The sequence below is a fragment of the Rhagoletis zephyria genome, unplaced genomic scaffold (assembly GCF_001687245.7).
Source record: "Rhagoletis zephyria isolate East Lansing unplaced genomic scaffold, Rhagoletis_zephyria_1.1 Rzeph_scaffold_01370, whole genome shotgun sequence".
Taxonomy (NCBI): domain Eukaryota; kingdom Metazoa; phylum Arthropoda; class Insecta; order Diptera; family Tephritidae; genus Rhagoletis; species Rhagoletis zephyria.
The window spans coordinates 279-20,291 of record NW_016158454.1 but is presented as its reverse complement, the minus strand read 5'-3'; the positions used below and the strand labels follow the sequence as shown (position 1 = coordinate 20,291).

Here is a 20,013-nt window from a genome sequence, read left to right as displayed (position 1 = left end):
AGCTTGGCGCCTTTCAAGGCAGTGTAGCAAAGGCAACATGTAAAATGTGCAACAGCAATGCACACAAGCTATCAAAGTGCGACAGATTTTTGCGTCTTAAGCCGACGGAGCGAGTAGATTGCGTGAATAGCATTCGCAGTTGCTTGAATTGTCTATCTGCTGGGCACACAGTCTCAAGATGTACCAGCTCATTTAACTGCAGCACTTGTCATTCAAGACATCACAAGTTGCTCCATATGCCGATTCAGCCAAAAGCAACAACTGATCCATCGGGTAACGTGGAATCTACTTCAAACCAGGCTCAATCAAGACGCGAATCTGAAAAAGGAAACATCAAATCGGTTACAAATGTAAATTCTTGTTACGCAAATACAAGTAAAGGAGTTTTATTGGGAACAGCACGGGTTAACATACACTATAATGGTGNAAATTCTTGTTACGCAAATACAAGTAAAGGAGTTTTGTTAGGAACAGCACGCGTAAACATACACTATAATGGTATACATTTTTCGGCTAGAGCGCTTATAGATTCTGGTTCTGAGTGCTCGTTCATTACTGAGAGACTCAAACGGAGAATCAACCTGCCATCAAAACGCTTGCATGCCCAAGTTTCGAGCATCAATAACTCTGTATCTGCGCAGGTAAAAGAAGCGTGTGCTATTCGGTCACCCACAGACCCGTTAATTAATATAGAAGCAATCGTGCTGGTTTTACCACAATTAACCGGGGATCTTCCGACTTATCAGATAAGCGCAATGACGCGGCAATCGTTCCCAGACTTGGTCTTGGCGGACAAAAGATTCTTCGTCAATGAGCCAGTTGACCTGGTCTTAGGAGGAGATATTTACCCCCAAATAATTTTAAGCGGAATGAGGAAGAACGTATTAAATACGCTTCTCGCGCAAGAGACCGTGTTCGGTTGGATACTGACTGGTCGCGCGGATTCAGTCAGTCCAAGGAACAATATCGTATCGTATTTTAACGAAGGCACGTTGGACAAGCAGCTAGCTGCATTTTGGGAGCTGGAGGATGTCCCAAAGAAAAAAGGCATCAACGAAGATGATAAATACTGCGAAGAGCTCTTCAAAGCAACTACGACACGAAATACAGATGGAAAATACATTGTGTCTCTACCTTTTAAACGGGATTTTCGAAAAATGTGTGCTTAGGACCTTCGCTGAAAAGTGTATGCTCTCAGTTCTACCGGAACGAGGCGCGAAAAAGCCTGTCCTTCAAACAGTACAACCGGGTTGTATCTGAATACGAGACACTAGCACATATTTCAAAAATTAATAAAAAGATTTCACCAGATTCAACGGACTGCTATTTTCTACCTCACCACGCCGTTTTAAAGGAAGAAAGCACCACTACAAAGGTCAGAGTTGTATTCAACGCATCATGCCCAACCGCTAATGGCATGAGTTTGAATGATGTCCTTCTTCCAGGCCCAGTACTTCAGGCCGATTTACCCATTCTTATACTACGTTGGAGACTGTACAAATACGTATTCAACAGCGATATAGAAAAGACGTATCGACAAATTTGGGTAAATCAAAATCAAACAAAATATCAGCGAATAGTTTTTCGTAGTTGCTCAAAAGATCTGATCAGTTTGTACGAATTAAAAACCATGACTTTTGGCATAAACTGTGCTCCTTACCTTGCGATAAGGACATTACACCAGCTTGCTGATGATGTGGAGAGCTATCATCCAATCGCATCTGACATTTTGCGAAAATGTATGTATGTTGACGACGTACTCGCCGGGGGACATAGCGTCGAAGCTGCGATAAGAGCTCGAGAAGAGATATCACAGGTGCTAAATTCAGCCGGGTTTCCATTACGAAAATGGACTTCAAACTCTAGCAAAATACTTCAAGGAATACCAAAAGGTCATTTACTTAGTGAAGATTTCTTAGAGTTTGAAGATACCAGTGCAGTAAAGGCTTTGGGCATCAGATGGAACGCCCATTCCGATTACTTCTACTTTATAGCGAAACCAATTGAAAATAGTAGCATTATTACAAAGAGGGCAATACTTTCAGCCATCGCCAAACTGTTCGATCCACTGGGTTGGCTTGCACCGGTTATAATCGTCGCCAAGATCATTATGCAGAATATTTGGTTAGAAGGAACAGGTTGGGACGAAACCGTATCTCCAAATACCTGGGATCGTTGGCAAGCATTTACGCAGGATTACGCGGAATTAAACAACATCCGCATACCAAGATGGGTATATTTCACGCAAACCGATAATGTGGAAATGCATGGTTTTAGCGATGCTTCGGAAAAGGTATACGCGGCGCCAGTTTTTCTAAGGGTTCAACCTACTTATGGCAAAAACAAGGGTAGCGCCAGTCAAAACAATATCTTTGCCCCGATTGGAGTTGTGTGGTGCAGTGTTACTGGCCGAAACAATTGAAACTGTCGTTGAAAACCTTAGCCTTGCTCATTTGAAGGTGAATTTGTGGACGGATTCAACGATAGTTTTAGCTTGGATTCGAAAACCCCCGTGTTCGTGGTCAACATTTGTTGCCCTCAGGATAACAAAGCTAGTAGACAAGGTAGGAAACAAAAATTGGCGCCACGTGGATTCGGCCTCAAACCCAGCGGATCTAGCCAGCAGAGGACTCTCGGCGAGTGATCTAGTCAACAACTGCTTGTGGTGGCAGGGTCCTTCTTGGTTACAAGAAGACTATTCGAGATGGCCAGCACAAGAATCGGACTTTGACACAACCATTGAATAAAGGGTGCATGTTCATGCAACAACAAAAGTAAAAGACTTTCACGACATTCTCGATCGATTTTCTGATTTGTCACGGGCTTTGAGAGTTATATCTTATATTATGAGATTCTATCAAAGAATCAATCCCGAAACGAAATCTTCCTTTAAAGCGGAGTCTCGTTCAATTTCGGCCAACGAAATTAAAACAACGACCCAACGCTTAATAACAATTTGTCAAAAACAATATTACAGCGAAGAATATATAAGGTTAAAATCTGGAAAATCCATCGACGGAAAAAGTGAAATCCTGCCTCTTAACCCGTTCATCGACAAAGATGTGATTCTGAGGGCTGGTGGTCGTCTGAGCGCATCTTGCGATCTGTCCTACAATGAACGACATCCTATCATTCTTCCTTATGGTTGCAGGTTGTCCCGTCTCTTTGTCCAGTTTATCCATAAAATTTCCGTGCACGGAGAAAACCAGCTGATGCTGCGACTCATCCGATCGCAGTATTGGATTCCCAGGGTGAAAAACTTGATACGGTCCGGCATACATAACTGCAAGGTCTGCACGATCTACAAGAAACGGTCGCAAACTCAACTTATGGGAATCCTTCCCAAAGAACGCACAACCTTTTCCCGTGCATTCACAAACACGGGGGTGGATTTCGCCGGCCCGTTCGACATCAAGTCCTACCGGGGCAGAGGATGTCGCATGTCAAAAGGCTACGTGTGTCTTTTCGTCTGCTTCTCGACGAAAGCCATTCACCTTGAAGCTACCAGCGACCTTAGCACCGCGTCCTTTCTAGCCGCTTTCGCAAGATTTGTTGCTATACGAGGATGTCCAAAAAATGTTTAAAAAATAAATACCGCCAAGGGTTCAGTAAAACTATGTTCACATATCAATATTATCTCAATCAAAGCTCGTTTTTATAATTACCCCGTTTACACAGGCAAATCTCAGATTATTAGCCGTCAAATTTGTTGTGCTTGTTACTCTCACATCTCAAGGAAAAGTTATGTTTCTTCTCTGTGCCACCGTGATCACGTTTTTATGCTATAATAAGCAATATAAATATATTTTAACTTAACATTTTATTAAAAATACCTTCAGAAACCTCTTTTCCTTGCTAGCGTACATTTATTGTTTACTTTAACATTTGGCATTTATCCTTTTTTTTTGCAAAAACAATCGATAAAACTAGGAGGGACACCGAAAAGTTATCGGTTTAATCTGAGATTATTTTATAATTACAGATTAACAAGGGACGAATTTTATATGGCTAATATCTTGTTATAATTACAGATTAGGGTGTTAAGCTCGAAAATGAGGATAATCTACTTATATGTGAACCTAGTATAAGTAAAATATGAAATATAGAGTCAAATCTTTTGCGCAAATACCTGTGCAGTTGAAGAGGTTTACAATGCGGCAATGTCAATCCAAGTATGGTCTCGAGAAATATTTCCGAGAAGCAATCCAAGTCCTTTTCTACTTTCTTTAGGTAGAGCGCAGGTGTTTCTGTTTCATGCTCTTGACACTTTGTGCGCCATTTGAGGTCATTGAACCCGATCATTGGTACTGGTATGAACTTAGCTTTGTCTGGATTATCCAATTTCGCTTGACGCCACATGGGCGGATCAATGCCCTTTGGTGGATTCTCTAAATATTCTTTAAGTTAAGTCGGGCAAAACCAATGCCAGCACTTCAGCGATACCAAGAGTGGCTAATTGTGCTTTCATGTTCCCCTGATTGAGATAGCCGGAAACTTCGGTGGCGAGTATACGTTTCGTTTCGTTAGGGGACATTTGGGAGCGCTCCTCTACGTATATGACTAACTGACACTTATTCTGTTCATGCTATTTGCTGGACTCAATATTTATAGCCAAGTTCGGTTTATTGCCAAAGACGCTGTTAAGTGAGGTCATAATTTGATGTTGTTGAGCTTTTACATCCACCGGTTTATTGAAATTCAGCGCGACCAATCCCATTTGATTATCCGGTAAGCGGCTATAGCCCATTGCCTTGAAACGGCATAAATAATTTTGGGGCGTTATTTCGACCGGAACTGCATTTTGTGAGTAAAATGATTTTCCGGTACTCCACAGAGCTTGCAGGTAATTCCATTTGGCAATAATGGTGTCACGTTCATCACCATAAATCGAAACATTGAAAACCGAAGAGAGAGGGTGCAGATGAAGGTGGAGCGCTGCCAAAACCTGTAGTGCCAAAAACGGATGTACCAAACGCCGGTGCAGCGGTTGATGTTGCTGTGCCAAAAGCTGGAGCAGCAGCCGCACTGCCAGTGCCGAACGACGAAAATATGCCACCAGGCTTTGCGGGCGTGCTTGTTGCACCCAGTGAAGTGCTTCCGCCGAAGAACGACATCTTTACACACTATTTAATAAAATCATAAAAATCTTATAAATTCTATATTGGCGCTTTCGTTGGCGGATGATTTTATTAAATTGCAATTTTGTACTGGGACCACGAAAATTTTGTTGTTAGGCCAAAAAGAACATTTTTCACCATTTATTTCCTCATAAATTCTATATCGGCGCTTTCGCTGGCGGATACAAAATGTCACAATTTACTGTGTCTTTGCCTTAATTCAGCCAAGTCCTTTCGCCCTTTTTTACAATGCGAATCTGAAAATGAAATGAATGAATTGAATAACACTAATAATTTACTAATTACTACCAAACTTACCACGTGCCAAATCCAGAATGAAATTTTCAGTCATTCAGGAAGTTATTGCTGTGTCAAAACTTTGACATACGATTAGCTCAAAGTTTGACATACGTGATTGGGCGAAATGCGAGCCTTCATAAATGTATGGCAAGCAGCACCATCTGGTTGTCAGGTTGTCAAAAAAAATGTATTTTGTGGTGCATGCTGTACAGTGTTGCCAGGTGATTATAGTGAGAAAGCGTTAGTGTGGTTATTAAAAAGCGCCCTTTGCATGTAAATATCGTCAACATGTAAAAAATTTTAACAAACAACCAGGAAGCTTTTTGTTTCTTTTTAATTTATGCTAGCTTCTGATTGCTGTATATAAGAATAAAAAGTTTTACTTTGTTGTTCGAAATTTTAAAAATTCGCATTTCATTTAACAAAATCACAGTTTAATCTTCATTTCCTTCTTCTCAAACTGCAACTTCACTATGTGCATTAAAAACTGTTCATACTTACTTAGTGTCCACCTGGCAACATTGATGTAGTATTTACTGGCTTAGCCCGGTCTCGAACCCATAGTGAGGAAATTTTGTTTCGCCGTGCCAGGCCAAGTGGTGAAACTCACCACAAAACCACAAATGACACCTTTTACGAGATTACAAATTTCACGGTGTGTTCGGGGAAATAGTGATCGAAAAATTTGTACTACATAAAGGTCTGTTCGATGCAAAAGCAAATGGCAACAAACGTAATGGGATAAAATCTTATAACGATGGTCACCTTCCACAGATCTCCTTTATACCCAAACACGAAACCTTACGCTCAAAGTCATAGAAAATAAAGAAGGCTTTAACCGCTTTTGAAATTGAAACTTTTTTATAAAAATGCCACTTTGTAGAGCTCTGTAAGTCTGATTACTTTTTAGGAGTAAGACCATTGGTCTATACTTAACACCGCACAAGTACGCGGAGACTGAAAGTCTGAATTGGCNTATATATATATATATATATATGTACATAAGTATATCACACGTATATATAAAATGTGCTTTCACGAGACATACAGGCATACATATATTCGCCACTTGCCACCCAACCCAAAACTAATAGTACGTAACTTTTTACACCTACGGACATAACTACGAGACTCATTTACAGAATGACTCGTTTCTCGGCCAATCGCGCACATGCGGAAGAACGCGCTGATAAATTTACGGTTCTATGCCGGTTATGCGGCGGAGCGCATAGCATTCGACTATGCCCCCTTTACCGTGGCAAAGCGGTCGAAGCAAGGCTGCGTGCAGTCCTGCTGCATAAATATTGCCCAAACTGCCTCTCGCCGTTCCACCGCCTCGACATGTGCAGCAGCACGGATCGATGCCACCGATGTCGCGAAAAGCATCACACCTCGCTCCATCTCGATGACTGCGAAGACCAAAGGCACCCAGCGAACGCGATCAACGACGGCGAGAGCTCGGACGGGGCACTCTCTATCGACGTTACGGAGCAGACGAAGTCGTGGGCGCAGCAGGTCGAAGAGGAGGAGTTGGAGGGGTTAGAGAGGACAGACTCTTCCACACATGAGCGACAAAAGCGCAACTCTGGAACTGGCACACCGAGACCGTTAGACCAGTTACCACTACGCGCGGGCGACGCGGAATCTCGTTCTTTCCGCTCGCCAACGCGTACACAACACAACTGGCGCGACGCGGAAACTCGTCCTTTCCGCTCGCAAACGCGTCAGCAATACAACCGACGCGACGCGGAAACTCGTCCTTTCCACTCGCAAACGCGTCAACAACACAACTGGCGGCAACACGGCGGCGCGGAAACCAGTCCTTTCCGCCCGGCATCACGATCGCAACGCAAGCCAAAACGACGCGACGGCGCGGAAACTCGTACTTTCCGCTCGTCTAAGCGATCGTCTAGGCTACGCAAAGCAGCACCATACCACAAAACTCGCACAAACGACAGCAACATTAATTGTCATGCCTTACAACGCGCTCCACCGATCGGCTTCCGAACGGGCCGCCTAGTGCATAGCGGGGAAGATACGNGAAAATACGGCAGCTCCGACCGCATTACGACACAAGCAGTCGTGCTGGACCACCATATACGCCTGAGTCCACCGTCGAACCTGGACCCTAAGGTTGCGGCCCCCTTCCAGTACATGCGATTGGCGGATCCGCAATTCTTTCGCGCGTCACCAATACGCCTCACACTAGGCCTCGATTTGTATGCGGAGATGATGGTGAGCGGGACCCCCCCGTCTACCGTGGGTGGCCTGCTGGTCCAGGCGACCATAACCGCCAACCATAAACGTAGATATTAAGAAAACAAAACCACACATATACACACCCTCATCACACACACACACCTTAAAATCTAAATAAAAAAGTGCATTGAAATTCCAAACCACGTCTGTTTCAATTAACGATGTCCTTTTCTCCACAGCCCCAGCTGAGCCGGTCGCGACGAAAGCGTGGGCGAATAAGCAGATCCGCGCAGTACAAAATCCGCGCTACATAGTTGAATAACATAAGACTTTCCCCACGTGCGTGTGACGGTTGAGACGCGACTCCTTTTTTTCACAGCTTGCTTACCGCAAGGGTGCCGGTATGTTTAGGTCCTCGACTTAAATATATTGCGCCACCCTAATACGCGTTTTGTCACTTCATGTAAGAGCACACAAACACATGTATAAGTTTCGGCTAACTTTCCAGCCGCTAACAATGAGCCCCACTGTACGGTAACTTAGTTGAAGGGAAACTTAACGAAAGTTACAGTGCGGTGGGCTACATCCCTTTTCGTTTTGCTAGCAATTTGTCACCTCTTAGAAGACAGCAAGGAGATCACGTCAGCCATCACACCACGTTCGGTAAGCCAACTCTTGTGTGCCACACTATTCAAACTCATAGATATTTACAAATAAAACGACTTTTAATTTCATTGCACTAAAACCACTGTGTCTTTAATTTACTCTTATTTTCGTTACATTAACTTTACACTGGTGCGCTCCATCTTCGTGCGACGCCACCTGCGTAAATAACCTGAATTCAATAAAATTTAGGCGGTAGCTGTAAAAAGCTTTATATAAATTTAAAAAAAAAAACGCGCTACGCACTTATTTTTCAACTAAAAAAATAAATTTTAAAACGACAATCAACTACAAACGATTCTGGACCAGAATTCATTAAAATTGAAGCTGTAGCTGTTAAAAGCTTCATATAAATTAAAAAAACACGCATTACGCACCTATTTTCCAACTAAAAAAAAGTTTTAAAACTACAATCAACTACAAACGATTCTGGACCAGATTTCATTAAAATTGAAGCTGTAGCTGTTAAAAGCTTCATATAAATTAAAAAAACACGCATTACGCACCTATTTTCCAACTAAAAAAAAGTTTTAAAACTACAATCAACTACAAACGATTCTGGACCAGAATTCATTAAAATTGAAGCTGTAGCTGTTAAAAGCTTCATATAAATTAAAAAAACACGCATTACGCACCTATTTTCCAACTAAAAAAAAGTTTTAAAACTACAATCAACTACAAACGATTCTGGACCAGAATTCATTAAAATTGAAGCTGTAGCTGTTAAAAGCTTCATATAAATTAAAAAAACACGCATTACGCACCTATTTTCCAACTAAAAAAAAGTTTTAAAACTACAATCAACTACAAACGATTCTGGACCAGAATTCATTAAAATTTAGGCGGTAGCTGTAAAAAGCTTCATATAAATTTAAAAAAAAATCACGCTACGCACTTATTTTTCAACTAAAAAAAAATAAATTTTAAAACTAAAACCAACTACAAACGATTCTGGACCTGAATTCATTAAAATTGAAGCTGTAGCTGTAAAAAGCTTCATATGAATTAAAAAAAAAACGCATTACGCACTTATTTTTCAACTAAAAAAAACTTTAAACTACAATCAGTTACAAACGATTCTGGGCCTGAATTCATTAAAATTTAAGCGGTAGCTGTAAAAAGCTTAAAATAAATTTATAAAAAAACGCATTACGCAGTTATTTTTCAGCAAAAAAAAAAATTAAAACTACAATCAACTACAAACGATTCTGGACCAGAAGTCACTAAAATTTAGGCGGTAGCTATAAAAAGCTTCATATAAATAAAAAAAAACGCGCTACGCACTTACTTTTCAACTAAAATAAAATTTTAAAACTACAATCAACTACAAACGATTCTGTACCAGAATTCAATAAAATTGAAGCTGTAGCTGTTAAAAGCTTCATATAAATTAAAAAAAATGCATAACGCACCTACTTTTCAACAAAAAAAAAAATTTAAAACTACAATCAACTACAAACGATTTTGGACCAGAATTCATTAAAATTTAGGCGATAGCTATAAAACCCTTCATATAAATTAAAAAAAAGCGCTACGCACTTATTTTTCAACTAAAAAAAATAAATTTTAAAACTAAAATCAACTACAAACGATTCTGTACCTGAATTCATTAAAATTGAAGCTGTAGCTGTAAAAAGCTTCATATGAATTTTTTAAAAAACGCATTACGCACTTATTTTTCAACTAAAAAATTTTTTTTTTAAACTACAATCAACTACAAACGATTCTGGACCAGAATTCATTAAAATTTAGGCAGTAGCTGTAAAAAGCTTCATATAATTTAAAAAAAAAACGCGCTACGCACTTATTTTTCAACAAAAAAAAAAAAAAAGATTTTAAGACTATAATCAACTACAAACGATTCTGAACCAGAATTCATTAAAATTTAAGCGGTAGCTTTAAAAAGCTTAAAATAAATTTATAAAAAAAACGCATTACGCACTTATTTGTCAACAAAAAAAAAAAAAGATTTTAAGACTATAATCAACTACAAACGATTCTGGACCAGAATTCATTAAAATTTAAGCGGTAGCTTTAAAAAGCTTAAAATAAATTTAAAAAAAAACCGCATTACGCACTTATTTGTCAACAAAAAAAAAAAAAGATTTTAAGACTATAATCAACTACAAACGATTCTGGACCAGAATTCATTAAAATTTAAGCGGTAGCTTTAAAAAGCTTAAAATAAATTTAAAAAAAAACCGCATTACGCACTTATTTGTCAACAAAAAAAAAAAAAGATTTTAAGACTATAATCAACTACAAACGATTCTGGACCAGAATTCATTAAAATTTAAGCGGTAGCTTTAAAAAGCTTAAAATAAATTTAAAAAAAAACCGCATTACGCACTTATTTGTCAACAAAAAAAAAAAAAGATTTTAAGACTATAATCAACTACAAACGATTCTGGACCAGAATTCATTAAAATTTAAGCGGTAGCTTTAAAAAGCTTAAAATAAATTTAAAAAAAAACCGCATTACGCACTTATTTGTCAACAAAAAAAAAAAAAGATTTTAAGACTATAATCAACTACAAACGATTCTGGACCAGAATTCATTAAAATTTAAGCGGTAGCTTTAAAAAGCTTAAAATAAATTTAAAAAAAAACCGCATTACGCACTTATTTGTCAACAAAAAAAAAAAAAGATTTTAAGACTATAATCAACTACAAACGATTCTGGACCAGAATTCATTAAAATTTAAGCGGTAGCTTTAAAAAGCTTAAAATAAATTTAAAAAAAAACCGCATTACGCACTTATTTGTCAACAAAAAAAAAAAAAGATTTTAAGACTATAATCAACTACAAACGATTCTGGACCAGAATTCATTAAAATTTAAGCGGTAGCTTTAAAAAGCTTAAAATAAATTTAAAAAAAAACCGCATTACGCACTTATTTGTCAACAAAAAAAAAAAAAGATTTTAAGACTATAATCAACTACAAACGATTCTGGACCAGAATTCATTAAAATTTAAGCGGTAGCTTTAAAAAGCTTAAAATAAATTTAAAAAAAAACCGCATTACGCACTTATTTGTCAACAAAAAAAAAAAAAGATTTTAAGACTATAATCAACTACAAACGATTCTGGACCAGAATTCATTAAAATTTAAGCGGTAGCTTTAAAAAGCTTAAAATAAATTTAAAAAAAAACCGCATTACGCACTTATTTGTCAACAAAAAAAAAAAAAGATTTTAAGACTATAATCAACTACAAACGATTCTGGACCAGAATTCATTAAAATTTAAGCGGTAGCTTTAAAAAGCTTAAAATAAATTTAAAAAAAAACCGCATTACGCACTTATTTGTCAACAAAAAAAAAAAAAGATTTTAAGACTATAATCAACTACAAACGATTCTGGACCAGAATTCATTAAAATTTAAGCGGTAGCTTTAAAAAGCTTAAAATAAATTTAAAAAAAAACCGCATTACGCACTTATTTGTCAACAAAAAAAAAAAAAGATTTTAAGACTATAATCAACTACAAACGATTCTGGACCAGAATTCATTAAAATTTAAGCGGTAGCTTTAAAAAGCTTAAAATAAATTTAAAAAAAAACCGCATTACGCACTTATTTGTCAACAAAAAAAAAAAAAGATTTTAAGACTATAATCAACTACAAACGATTCTGGACCAGAATTCATTAAAATTTAAGCGGTAGCTTTAAAAAGCTTAAAATAAATTTAAAAAAAAACCGCATTACGCACTTATTTGTCAACAAAAAAAAAAAAAGATTTTAAGACTATAATCAACTACAAACGATTCTGGACCAGAATTCATTAAAATTTAAGCGGTAGCTTTAAAAAGCTTAAAATAAATTTAAAAAAAAACCGCATTACGCACTTATTTGTCAACAAAAAAAAAAAAAGATTTTAAGACTATAATCAACTACAAACGATTCTGGACCAGAATTCATTAAAATTTAAGCGGTAGCTTTAAAAAGCTTAAAATAAATTTAAAAAAAAACCGCATTACGCACTTATTTGTCAACAAAAAAAAAAAAAGATTTTAAGACTATAATCAACTACAAACGATTCTGGACCAGAATTCATTAAAATTTAAGCGGTAGCTTTAAAAAGCTTAAAATAAATTTAAAAAAAAACCGCATTACGCACTTATTTGTCAACAAAAAAAAAAAAAGATTTTAAGACTATAATCAACTACAAACGATTCTGGACCAGAATTCATTAAAATTTAAGCGGTAGCTTTAAAAAGCTTAAAATAAATTTAAAAAAAAACCGCATTACGCACTTATTTGTCAACAAAAAAAAAAAAAGATTTTAAGACTATAATCAACTACAAACGATTCTGGACCAGAATTCATTAAAATTTAAGCGGTAGCTTTAAAAAGCTTAAAATAAATTTAAAAAAAAACCGCATTACGCACTTATTTGTCAACAAAAAAAAAAAAAGATTTTAAGACTATAATCAACTACAAACGATTCTGGACCAGAATTCATTAAAATTTAAGCGGTAGCTTTAAAAAGCTTAAAATAAATTTAAAAAAAAACCGCATTACGCACTTATTTGTCAACAAAAAAAAAAAAAGATTTTAAGACTATAATCAACTACAAACGATTCTGGACCAGAATTCATTAAAATTTAAGCGGTAGCTTTAAAAAGCTTAAAATAAATTTAAAAAAAAACCGCATTACGCACTTATTTGTCAACAAAAAAAAAAAAAGATTTTAAGACTATAATCAACTACAAACGATTCTGGACCAGAATTCATTAAAATTTAAGCGGTAGCTTTAAAAAGCTTAAAATAAATTTAAAAAAAAACCGCATTACGCACTTATTTGTCAACAAAAAAAAAAAAAGATTTTAAGACTATAATCAACTACAAACGATTCTGGACCAGAATTCATTAAAATTTAAGCGGTAGCTTTAAAAAGCTTAAAATAAATTTAAAAAAAAACCGCATTACGCACTTATTTGTCAACAAAAAAAAAAAAAGATTTTAAGACTATAATCAACTACAAACGATTCTGGACCAGAATTCATTAAAATTTAAGCGGTAGCTTTAAAAAGCTTAAAATAAATTTAAAAAAAAACCGCATTACGCACTTATTTGTCAACAAAAAAAAAAAAAGATTTTAAGACTATAATCAACTACAAACGATTCTGGACCAGAATTCATTAAAATTTAAGCGGTAGCTTTAAAAAGCTTAAAATAAATTTAAAAAAAAACCGCATTACGCACTTATTTGTCAACAAAAAAAAAAAAAGATTTTAAGACTATAATCAACTACAAACGATTCTGGACCAGAATTCATTAAAATTTAAGCGGTAGCTTTAAAAAGCTTAAAATAAATTTAAAAAAAAACCGCATTACGCACTTATTTGTCAACAAAAAAAAAAAAAGATTTTAAGACTATAATCAACTACAAACGATTCTGGACCAGAATTCATTAAAATTTAAGCGGTAGCTTTAAAAAGCTTAAAATAAATTTAAAAAAAAACCGCATTACGCACTTATTTGTCAACAAAAAAAAAAAAAGATTTTAAGACTATAATCAACTACAAACGATTCTGGACCAGAATTCATTAAAATTTAAGCGGTAGCTTTAAAAAGCTTAAAATAAATTTAAAAAAAAACCGCATTACGCACTTATTTGTCAACAAAAAAAAAAAAAGATTTTAAGACTATAATCAACTACAAACGATTCTGGACCAGAATTCATTAAAATTTAAGCGGTAGCTTTAAAAAGCTTAAAATAAATTTAAAAAAAAACCGCATTACGCACTTATTTGTCAACAAAAAAAAAAAAAGATTTTAAGACTATAATCAACTACAAACGATTCTGGACCAGAATTCATTAAAATTTAGGCGGTAGCTGTAAAAAGCTTAATATGAATTAAAAAAAACGCATTACGCACTTATTTTTCAACTAAACAAAAAATTTTTTAATTTAATTAAATATTATATTATTAAATATAAATTTAAAAAAACGCGCTACGCACTTATTTTTTCAACTAAAATAAAATTTTAAAACTGCAATCAACTACAAACGATTCTGGACCTGAATTCATTAAAATTGAAGCTGTAGCTGTAAAAAGCTTCATATGAATTTAAAAAAAAAACGCATTACGCACTTATTTTTCGACTATAAAAATAAATTTTAAAACTACAATCAACTACAAACGATTCTGGACCTGAATTCATTAAAATTGAAGCTGTAGCTGTAAAAAGCTTCATATGAATTTAAAAAAAAAACGCATTACGCACTTATTTTTCGACTATAAAAATAAATTTTAAAACTACAATCAACTACAAACGATTCTGGAACTGAATTCATTAAAATTGAAGCTGTAGCTGTAAAAAGCTTCATATGAATTTAAAAAAAAAACGCATTACGCACTTATTTTTCGACTATAAAAATAAATTTTAAAACTACAATCAACTACAAACGATTCTGGACCAGAATTCATTAAAATCTAAATTAAAAACAAAAATCGCGCTACGCACTTATTTTTCAACTAAAAACAAAAAGATTTTAAGACTACAATCAACTACAAACGATTCTGAACCAGAATTCAGTAAAATTTAAGCGGTAGCTGGAAAAAGCTTAAAATAAATAAAAAAAAAAACGCATTACGCACTTATTTTTGAACTACAACCACAAATTTTAAAACTACAATCAATTACAAACGACGTTGGTCCAGAATTCATTAAAATTTAGGCGGTAGCTGTAAAAAGCTTCATATAAATTAAAAAAAAAAATGCGCTACGCACTTATTTTTCGACTAAAAATATAAATTTTAAAACTACAATCAACTGAATTTAAAAAAAAAACGCAAAAAGAAAATTTTAAAACTACAATCAACTACAAACGATTCTGGACCTGAATTCATTAAAATTGAAGCTATAGCTGTAAAAAGCTTCATATGAATAAACAAAAAATTTTTTAATTTAATTAAATATTATATTATTAAATATAAATTTAAAAAAACGCGCTACGCAGTTATTTTTCAACTAAAAAAAAAGTTTAAAACTACAATCAACTACAAACGATTCTGGACCTGAATTATTAAAATTGAAGCTTTAGCTGTAAAAAGCTGCATATGAATTTTTAAAAAAACGCATTACGCACTTATTTTTCAACTAAAAAAAAGTTTAAAACTACAATCAACTTCAAACGATTCTGGACCTGAATTATTAAAATTGAAGCTGTAGCTGTAAAAAGCTGCATATGAATTTTTAAAAAAACGCATTACGCCCTTATTTTTCAACTAAAAAAAAGTTTAAAACTACAATCAACTTCAAACGATTCTGGACCTGAATTCATTAAAATTGAAGCTGTAGCTGTAAAAAGCTTCATATGGGTTTTTTAAAAAACGATTTACGCACTTATTTTTCAACTAAAAAAAAATTTTAAAACTACAATCAACTGAATTTAAAAAAAACGCATTACGCCCTTATTTTTCAACTAAAAAAAAATTTAAAACTAAAATCAATTACAAACCATTTGGGACCAGAATTCATTAAAATTTAGGCGGTAGCTGTAAAAAGCTTCATATGGGTTTTTTAAAAAACGATTTACGCACTTATTTTTCAACTACAAACAAAAATTTTAAAACTAAAATCAATTACAAACCATTTGGGACCAGAATTCATTAAAATTTAGGCGGTAGCTGTAAAAAGCTTCATATGGGTTTTTTAAAAAACGATTTACGCACTTATTTTTCAACTACAAACAAAAATTTTAAAACTAAAATCAATTACAAACCATTTGGGACCAGAATTCATTAAAATTTAGGCGGTAGCTGTAAAAAGCTTCATATGGGTTTTTTAAAAAACGATTTACGCACTTATTTTTCAACTACAAACAAAAATTTTAAAACTAAAATCAATTACAAACCATTTGGGACCAGAATTCATTAAAATTTAGGCGGTAGCTGTAAAAAGCTTCATATGGGTTTTTTAAAAAACGATTTACGCACTTATTTTTCAACTACAAACAAAAATTTTAAAACTAAAATCAATTACAAACCATTTGGGACCAGAATTCATTAAAATTTAGGCGGTAGCTGTAAAAAGCTTCATATGGGTTTTTTAAAAAACGATTTACGCACTTATTTTTCAACTACAAACAAAAATTTTAAAACTAAAATCAATTACAAACCATTTGGGACCAGAATTCATTAAAATTTAGGCGGTAGCTGTAAAAAGCTTCATATGGGTTTTTTAAAAAACGATTTACGCACTTATTTTTCAACTACAAACAAAAATTTTAAAACTAAAATCAATTACAAACCATTTGGGACCAGAATTCATTAAAATTTAGGCGGTAGCTGTAAAAAGCTTCATATGGGTTTTTTAAAAAACGATTTACGCACTTATTTTTCAACTACAAACAAAAATTTTAAAACTAAAATCAATTACAAACCATTTGGGACCAGAATTCATTAAAATTTAGGCGGTAGCTGTAAAAAGCTTCATATGGGTTTTTTAAAAAACGATTTACGCACTTATTTTTCAACTACAAACAAAAATTTTAAAACTAAAATCAATTACAAACCATTTGGGACCAGAATTCATTAAAATTTAGGCGGTAGCTGTAAAAAGCTTCATATGGGTTTTTTAAAAAACGATTTACGCACTTATTTTTCAACTACAAACAAAAATTTTAAAACTAAAATCAATTACAAACCATTTGGGACCAGAATTCATTAAAATTTAGGCGGTAGCTGTAAAAAGCTTCATATGGGTTTTTTAAAAAACGATTTACGCACTTATTTTTCAACTACAAACAAAAATTTTAAAACTAAAATCAATTACAAACCATTTGGGACCAGAATTCATTAAAATTTAGGCGGTAGCTGTAAAAAGCTTCATATGGGTTTTTTAAAAAACGATTTACGCACTTATTTTTCAACTACAAACAAAAATTTTAAAACTAAAATCAATTACAAACCATTTGGGACCAGAATTCATTAAAATTTAGGCGGTAGCTGTAAAAAGCTTCATATGGGTTTTTTAAAAAACGATTTACGCACTTATTTTTCAACTACAAACAAAAATTTTAAAACTAAAATCAATTACAAACCATTTGGGACCAGAATTCATTAAAATTTAGGCGGTAGCTGTAAAAAGCTTCATATGGGTTTTTTAAAAAACGATTTACGCACTTATTTTTCAACTACAAACAAAAATTTTAAAACTAAAATCAATTACAAACCATTTGGGACCAGAATTCATTAAAATTTAGGCGGTAGCTGTAAAAAGCTTCATATGGGTTTTTTAAAAAACGATTTACGCACTTATTTTTCAACTACAAACAAAAATTTTAAAACTAAAATCAATTACAAACCATTTGGGACCAGAATTCATTAAAATTTAGGCGGTAGCTGTAAAAAGCTTCATATGGGTTTTTTAAAAAACGATTTACGCACTTATTTTTCAACTACAAACAAAAATTTTAAAACTAAAATCAATTACAAACCATTTGGGACCAGAATTCATTAAAATTTAGGCGGTAGCTGTAAAAAGCTTCATATGGGTTTTTTAAAAAACGATTTACGCACTTATTTTTCAACTACAAACAAAAATTTTAAAACTAAAATCAATTACAAACCATTTGGGACCAGAATTCATTAAAATTTAGGCGGTAGCTGTAAAAAGCTTCATATGGGTTTTTTAAAAAACGATTTACGCACTTATTTTTCAACTACAAACAAAAATTTTAAAACTAAAATCAATTACAAACCATTTGGGACCAGAATTCATTAAAATTTAGGCGGTAGCTGTAAAAAGCTTCATATGGGTTTTTTAAAAAACGATTTACGCACTTATTTTTCAACTACAAACAAAAATTTTAAAACTAAAATCAATTACAAACCATTTGGGACCAGAATTCATTAAAATTTAGGCGGTAGCTGTAAAAAGCTTCATATGGGTTTTTTAAAAAACGATTTACGCACTTATTTTTCAACTACAAACAAAAATTTTAAAACTAAAATCAATTACAAACCATTTGGGACCAGAATTCATTAAAATTTAGGCGGTAGCTGTAAAAAGCTTCATATGGGTTTTTTAAAAAACGATTTACGCACTTATTTTTCAACTACAAACAAAAATTTTAAAACTAAAATCAATTACAAACCATTTGGGACCAGAATTCATTAAAATTTAGGCGGTAGCTGTAAAAAGCTTCATATGGGTTTTTTAAAAAACGATTTACGCACTTATTTTTCAACTACAAACAAAAATTTTAAAACTAAAATCAATTACAAACCATTTGGGACCAGAATTCATTAAAATTTAGGCGGTAGCTGTAAAAAGCTTCATATGGGTTTTTTAAAAAACGATTTACGCACTTATTTTTCAACTACAAACAAAAATTTTAAAACTAAAATCAATTACAAACCATTTGGGACCAGAATTCATTAAAATTTAGGCGGTAGCTGTAAAAAGCTTCATATGGGTTTTTTAAAAAACGATTTACGCACTTATTTTTCAACTACAAACAAAAATTTTAAAACTAAAATCAATTACAAACCATTTGGGACCAGAATTCATTAAAATTTAGGCGGTAGCTGTAAAAAGCTTCATATGGGTTTTTTAAAAAACGATTTACGCACTTATTTTTCAACTACAAACAAAAATTTTAAAACTAAAATCAATTACAAACCATTTGGGACCAGAATTCATTAAAATTTAGGCGGTAGCTGTAAAAAGCTTCATATGGGTTTTTTAAAAAACGATTTACGCACTTATTTTTCAACTACAAACAAAAATTTTAAAACTAAAATCAATTACAAACCATTTGGGACCAGAATTCATTAAAATTTAGGCGGTAGCTGTAAAAAGCTTCATATGGGTTTTTTAAAAAACGATTTACGCACTTATTTTTCAACTACAAACAAAAATTTTAAAACTAAAATCAATTACAAACCATTTGGGACCAGAATTCATTAAAATTTAGGCGGTAGCTGTAAAAAGCTTCATATGGGTTTTTTAAAAAACGATTTACGCACTTATTTTTCAACTACAAACAAAAATTTTAAAACTAAAATCAATTACAAACCATTTGGGACCAGAATTCATTAAAATTTAGGCGGTAGCTGTAAAAAGCTTCATATGGGTTTTTTAAAAAACGATTTACGCACTTATTTTTCAACTACAAACAAAAATTTTAAAACTAAAATCAATTACAAACCATTTGGGACCAGAATTCATTAAAATTTAGGCGGTAGCTGTAAAAAGCTTCATATGGGTTTTTTAAAAAACGATTTACGCACTTATTTTTCAACTACAAACAAAAATTTTAAAACTAAAATCAATTACAAACCATTTGGGACCAGAATTCATTAAAATTTAGGCGGTAGCTGTAAAAAGCTTCATATGGGTTTTTTAAAAAACGATTTACGCACTTATTTTTCAACTACAAACAAAAATTTTAAAACTAAAATCAATTACAAACCATTTGGGACCAGAATTCATTAAAATTTAGGCGGTAGCTGTAAAAAGCTTCATATGGGTTTTTTAAAAAACGATTTACGCACTTATTTTTCAACTACAAACAAAAATTTTAAAACTAAAATCAATTACAAACCATTTGGGACCAGAATTCATTAAAATTGAAGCTGTAGCTGTTAAAGGCTTCATATACATTAAAAAAAAAAGCATTACGAACTTATTTTTCAACTAAAAAAAAATTTAAAACTACAATCAACTACAAACGATGTTGGACCAGAATTCATTAATATTTAGGCGGTAGCTGTAAAA

The 20,013-nt window shown here is 33.4% G+C and overlaps 1 protein-coding gene and 1 pseudogene across 1 annotated transcript in view; one reads left to right on the top strand and one right to left on the bottom strand.

The window, feature by feature from the left end:
* LOC108363771 (uncharacterized) overlaps positions 1-8,501 on the top strand; it is a 10,223-nt gene extending 1,722 nt beyond the window's left edge. The window contains exon 2 of the mRNA XM_017617240.1: positions 6,560-8,501. Within this exon, the coding sequence (XP_017472729.1) occupies positions 6,561-7,733 (1,173 nt within the window). The 5' untranslated portion in view covers position 6,560 and the 3' untranslated portion in view covers positions 7,734-8,501. The remainder of the gene's footprint in view (positions 1-6,559) is intronic.
* Positions 3,531-5,469, bottom strand: LOC108363772 (probable nucleoporin Nup54; annotated as a pseudogene).
* Positions 8,502-20,013: the final 11,512 nt, after the last annotated feature.